The sequence below is a fragment of the Enhydra lutris genome, unplaced genomic scaffold (assembly GCF_002288905.1).
Source record: "Enhydra lutris kenyoni isolate GAN:26980312 unplaced genomic scaffold, ASM228890v2 scaffoldscaffold59, whole genome shotgun sequence".
NCBI lineage: Eukaryota > Metazoa > Chordata > Mammalia > Carnivora > Mustelidae > Enhydra > Enhydra lutris.
The window spans coordinates 6,049,295-6,055,294 of record NW_019154143.1 but is presented as its reverse complement, the minus strand read 5'-3'; the positions used below and the strand labels follow the sequence as shown (position 1 = coordinate 6,055,294).

General features: G+C 42.4%; 1 protein-coding gene across 1 annotated transcript in view; it reads right to left on the bottom strand.

Moving 5' to 3' along the window:
- Window positions 1-1,120: 1,120 nt before the first annotated feature.
- The window catches only part of LOC111158483 (Rho guanine nucleotide exchange factor 33), a 46,168-nt gene continuing 41,288 nt past the window's right edge, over window positions 1,121-6,000 (bottom strand). The window contains exon 16 of the mRNA XM_022520526.1: window positions 1,121-1,250. Coding sequence (XP_022376234.1) covers window positions 1,121-1,250 — 130 coding nt within the window. The remainder of the gene's footprint in view (window positions 1,251-6,000) is intronic.

Genomic DNA, 6,000 nt, shown 5'->3' with positions numbered 1-6,000 from the left:
ACCATCTTGGACATATCTATGTGGAAACGAGCACATTCTAACACCCCATACCCAGGCCACCCTCACTGCAATGATTCCTCTGTCTCAACTATAAGAACGCTGGTTTTTTTTACAGCTTACTTCTAAAAAACAGAATAAGGTATTGCCAGCCCTAAGTTTTCATTCTGACTTGGTGTTTTGGAGCAACCCCTGTGTGTGAGCCACTAAAGCACTGATGTTGTTGCCCCTTCTTTCCAGACTGAAGAAAATCTTTTTAAAAAGAGGATGTAGCTGAAGAAGTGCTTTTCCCCCCAATCCATCCGTTCATGAGTGAATGGAACACTCAGGATCACTAAGGGATCTTTGAGTCCTGAATACTCAGTAACACACAGACTCTGCACTGTTCTCATCGGCAGCACAACCCACACAAGGGAAAATGTTTCCTTGGCCTCCCAGTTTCAAGAGAAATCTTTGTTCCCTGTACTGATTTTCATAACCACGGAACAAGAGAAATACTACTCTCCGGGGTCTCTTCCTGTTCAGAGAGCAATGTGTCTATAAGCTTTGAACCTCCTATATTATGGCTTAAGTGCAAATTCTCCACAACTCGGATTGGCAACATGTAAAACACAACTCTGTTCATTGATCCTTTGCCTCAAGAGATGTTAGGTATTGGCTTGGGTTTTTGGAAGACATACGGCAAGACAGAACTGGCCCCTGGCATCGTGTGTACTAGCCTGAGAATAGTGGGATGAATTCCTAAGGTAAGTGCCTAGGAAGCATAAAACTCACATGCACGTTACATGCTCAGTATTATCGTGGGGGAATGACTTCAAGTTGGAAGTTTTTGTTCTTACAAACATTTATTTTCTTCCAAATTTACTGTGTTCCTGTAAAGCTGTGAAAAGTCTTCATTTCCCTTTTCCCAAGTGCTGAGGTTCAAAAAGCCAGCTCTCACCCACAGACTAATCTTCATCTCTTCAGGGTCTTGTATGTTGATTTAGTTTCATATGTAAGTATTTATACTAGTTGTTCTCAGGGATTTATACATCAATATATATAAGTATATATATTCCTACACAGATATATACAGGCTTTTTATCCTCATCTTACCACTTGACAATACAACTTTAAATATGTTTTACACAGCTGTTCCTTGGTCAAGGTCATTTGCAAGAGCAAGTCGGTTTCTGAAGAAATCTTGTTTGGTGGGTGAAGGATCCATTGAGGGATTCTCATTAGTTTTTTCCCTGTATTCTGATCCACTGGACCTAAAATCTCAGCACACAGATAAAGTACAGGTTGATTTGGTTTTAATTGTTTTCAGATATTTTATCCAAATTGTTTTGCATTTGTAAAACAGTTGCCTCATAGATCTGGAATAATTTTTACTTCCCTTCCATTTCATGACTCAGGACATGTGTAACTAAAGTTTGCAATGAACGTAAAGAGAATATCTTTCTAATGCTTTACGGAGACAGTTGTGACAACTATGTATGTCAGTGTAAGATATTGTGTATAACGTAAAGGGGAAATAAAAACTCAGAAAATTGAGGAAATCCTATTTTTGATTCAACCAAGTAACTACTCCACCAATTACCAAGGCCCTTAAATTCAAATGGATGGGATTCATTGTTCTCAGCCAAGGTTATCTATCAAGGGCCATTACTGAATTTGGGCATTACATTACAAACTCTTGCTTTTGCTTGTTTTCATTTTTAAATGAAAGATTTATTGAAGCCAACCACACATATATGCCACATTTGGCAGGATGCAGAAATTAGTACAGTAGTCAGATTGAGGAGATTCTATCATCTCAACCACCATGAAGGAGACCAAGCCCAATCAATAGTCAACAACTCAGATCAGTCCAATTGAGTCCCCAGTCGAGGGTGCATTCTTCCTTTATCTTGGTTAAGCCAGTTGGGTAATCCATTCCAGCTCTGCACCTTCTCCAGATTGTTCATGTCAGAAGTCCCTGGAGGGAGGAGGCTTTCTGGAAATAACCTCTGATAAGCTACGCTGGGGCCCTTTGACTAACTTAAATTCTGAGCTAGAATGGGTAGAACTAGCCCGCTAAGAACCAGTATCAAAAGACCTCATGTAGGATGTATGCAAGTGATGTTATTGAAGTTCTTTGTCCAAAGCTCCTAGACAAATGAACAAGTTCTCCATATGCTGAGGCAGAATCGAGCATGCTTCCACTCTCCACAAAAGAAGGGTAAGTTCTTTCACTGTCTTTGGTATGCTATGAGTCCTCACTGCTGCTGTTAGATAAGTTAATTGTGACTCTATCATTTATTGCATTAATTGGGCAGAATTCAAACATCCCTTTACATTATCCAAGGAAAGAAGCTGGATCCACACAAAGACTAAAATCTTGATGTCTGGAAACCTAATGACTGACTGGATGTTTTCACTATTCACCCTGATACTTGGTATCACAGATGAAGCCAGAGCTGCCCACCATGTTTTCTACTTCCAGTCAGGAAGCAGCACTTTTCCACTACACTCCAGTGCACAGAGGAAAAACTATTCTTTCTCTCAACACCAGTCCATCTGCGTGCTCATCAGATAAGATTATATCTTATCTTGTGGGGTGAAAGTCCTTTGCCTTTTCAGAAGCCCCCTTGGAACTCTCCCTTGAAACAGCCTCCACATGCCCCAACCTAAAACTCCTTGTCTTCTCTCAATTCAGAATTCCCACCTACCTACAGTTCAAATCCTCCCTGAGTAGTACAGTTGTGCCCAAAATGTTACGAAGATATATTTTTGACAATTTTATTCTTTCCCCTTATCTTCGGCTATCCAGAAGGCTAGGAATACCTATAAGTTTGGGGGTGGGAAATAGGAAGCAAGATTTGAATCTGGCTGGTGTTTCTTCTGAATGGTTCCCCCCATGTGGCTGTTTCTCATCAGAAAATCATCAGTCAAAACTTAAAATCTTTACTTCACATTTCCCCCTCTTAGCTATATCTGATCTCTTCAAAACCCAATATGTCATACTTTGATGGTTCCAACATGCAACTGTTTAGTGTTTACCTGGAAATGGGAAAGTTTTGATGTCACCACCAGCCCCAAGGACCACAGAAATCTTCACCAGTTGCGTTCCCATTTCTGAAACAAATGCCAAAATCGCCCTGTCTGGTTTTCAAAGTCCACAAACTCAGCTTAGTATTTTCTTTTTTTAACTGCTCTTCTCACAAACCACTTTCTGTGTGTCTCCAAGTATTTGAATTTCTCTGCATTTCTTGATATTAACTATTAATTAACTAATGACTATGTTGCTAATCCTCTTCAAAATCCAGCATTCTACTGTAGCCATGACTATACGTTCAGTTTTATCCTCTTAAGGACAATTTTAACTCTATGCAATGCCTACATAGTATGTGGCCACTTGGACTCTTCCCGGTGTGTGGTCGTTAAGCTTTGAAGTAATGTATAAATTACCAGGAAATAACCTGCAGGATCTAGGAAAAGGGGCCAGTGAATTTGCTTTTATTGCCTTCCTCTATAAAACAGAAATGGCTTTTGCGCTCCTGGGGCCATTTTGGTTGACTGCAGGGCACATCTGAGCAGACACTAGAGGGACGGGCAGGCAAATGCTTGCTGGATAAGGGGACAGTGGCTGCCAGTACATTCGGACACATAGCAATCCAAGTGCTTGATGGAAAGAGAATAATCGTCGCTACGTTTCCTTCCACTCAGTCCACAGAGACAAAGAAAATAACAAGCTGGGGAGGTCATACACATATAGATCTGCTACAAATAAGCCTTGTAAGTTTATTTGGAGCTGGGGAAGGGAGGAGGGGTAGAATCCAGTGCCGTGGAACCCTATGACCTAAGAAGGGGTGGTTTTCTGATTGGAAAGATTGTCTGCTGTGCAAGCTTTAGGAGACCTGTGCATGGAAAAGTAAGGGAGCAGGGGACACCCATCCTGTCGCCCAAATCAGTTGATCCTGGTAACCAACAGGGTGACAAATGAGCATTCGTATACTGTATGTTTGTTGAGTGCTTCCTATGTTCTAGCTACTGAACCTTCAGCTAGATTACCCTTGCATTTGAACTGTCAGCTTCTAATGGGCTACAACTATGTCTCTTACTTCTTTTGTGCTAGACAGAGCCTAGTACACTAAAGATATTTAACTTAGTGATGGATTTCAAATGACCTATTAAGACACATTTGTAATGAGGTTTATGTCATCTAAAATGTTATGCCTTCAATCATCTCCTTTAATTTTGAAGTGATGTAGGGAGACGAGATGGGAGATGAGAGAGGAGCCCAGAGTGAGTAAGAAATGGGAGAAGGACTTGAGATAGGCTGGGAGGAGGTAAAGAAGGTGGGGTAAATTATCAATTAGTTCTTTGGTAGTCCTGCTTCCTATTGCATGGTCTGTTCCACAGCCGAGGCTGGGCATTTACAGAAACAGCTGAAAAGATACCAAAGAAGAGGACCCACTGATGTTCAGTTACATGGAGCCCTGAAGACATATTCTGTGTGTGTGTGTGATTAAGAAAATAGAGATTTTGGTGTGACTGGTGCAGGGAGAGTGATGATGTAGGAAGGAGACAGTCTGAGGTATATACATTATAAAATGTTAGAGGAAAAGAATGGGTGAGGAAGCAGAATTAATCATTTGGAAGCCATATTATTTTTCTTTTACTCCCCCAAATTTGAGGATAAAAAGAGCCTCTCTACTCTGTACCCCTAAACTGTCTTACATAACCCTCTTCCTCCATACCACACCCCCAACCAAGAATACTTATTAAACTAAGTGCAAGATTTATACATAAAGATAAAGTAGCATTTGCCTCACGCTTCAGAGTAGTCTAGATATAAGTCCTGAAGCCTCCATATACAGCCTTCCAGAAAGGGACAGTGCACCTTACTCCCTGCTCCAAGGCAGAGAGAGAAGGATTCAGTCCAGCATCAGCCTATCACCTTAGGTCTGTTCCTGGCTTCTGAGGAAATTCATTTCAAATTTTTAAAGTCACTTAACATTTCCAAGCTTTAGATAGGTAGTCTTTATTCTGATCAATTCTGGGGCATCTTTCAGGGACATGTGACCTGGTATCTACCCAGGACAAATGTGCCTGAGACAGAAATAATCAGAGCATCATCCTTTTCCCCAAATATCTTAAGCATTTTTCAGGATTTTTTTTTTTTATGATGTCAACTTGACTCTCCCTTTTGAATCCTTGTGGGTCTGAGTATTCGGCCCTCCCAGCCTCAGAGGGAAGAGAACCCTTTCTCAGGTTTTCTGTTGCATCTGGCTCCATGCCTAGCTTCATCCCGAAGCAGCACTCTGGGTGTGTGGGGCCACCAGCCAAACAAGCCCCTATGGATACAAAAAGGGTGTCAGTGTAGACAGGAATGAGCCTCCAGAGGGCTGTGGGGGAGGCAGGCAGCGAGCCCCAAATGTGACACTGGTGGCTCTTCTGGCACTAGTCCATTTCGGACCTCTGAGGTCAGGCTGTGGCATGGTTCTGGTACCCAGGTTGAACCACTTCTTTAAGTCACAGGGCTTGCTGCCAGCCTGACCTCCCAACACATGGGAGGAGAATGAGCTAAATGTCTCTTTCCAGTTCCTCCCTGTATCAGTCCACATGCCTGACTTCAGAGTGCAAGTTCCTACACAACAGCTGGGACTATGACATTCACAATTCCTATACAAGTGTCTCACACAGCACATGCACGTAAGAAAGAATGCTTAACTCTGGAGAAGGATGGTGCGTTCTCATCTGAGTTAAGAGCCGCTGAACTTTCTGTGTTGCTCTGGGACCTCCTTGCCCTTCCTCTCTATCTTAGCATAATGGAACAAATTTCCCATGGTTCTTACACAAGAACACTCAGGAGAAACTCCTCAAGCTGCTTCTTTATCCTGTGCAGAGTCCCAAAGCGCCCCTCGCAGCTTCCTGACCCAAGGGGATGAGCAAGTACCAGCTGGGGGTTCTCAGGACCCTACCCCAGATGTTCAAAGCCAGGAAAGCCTGCCAGAGGGAGCAGCCACCTGTGTGGTC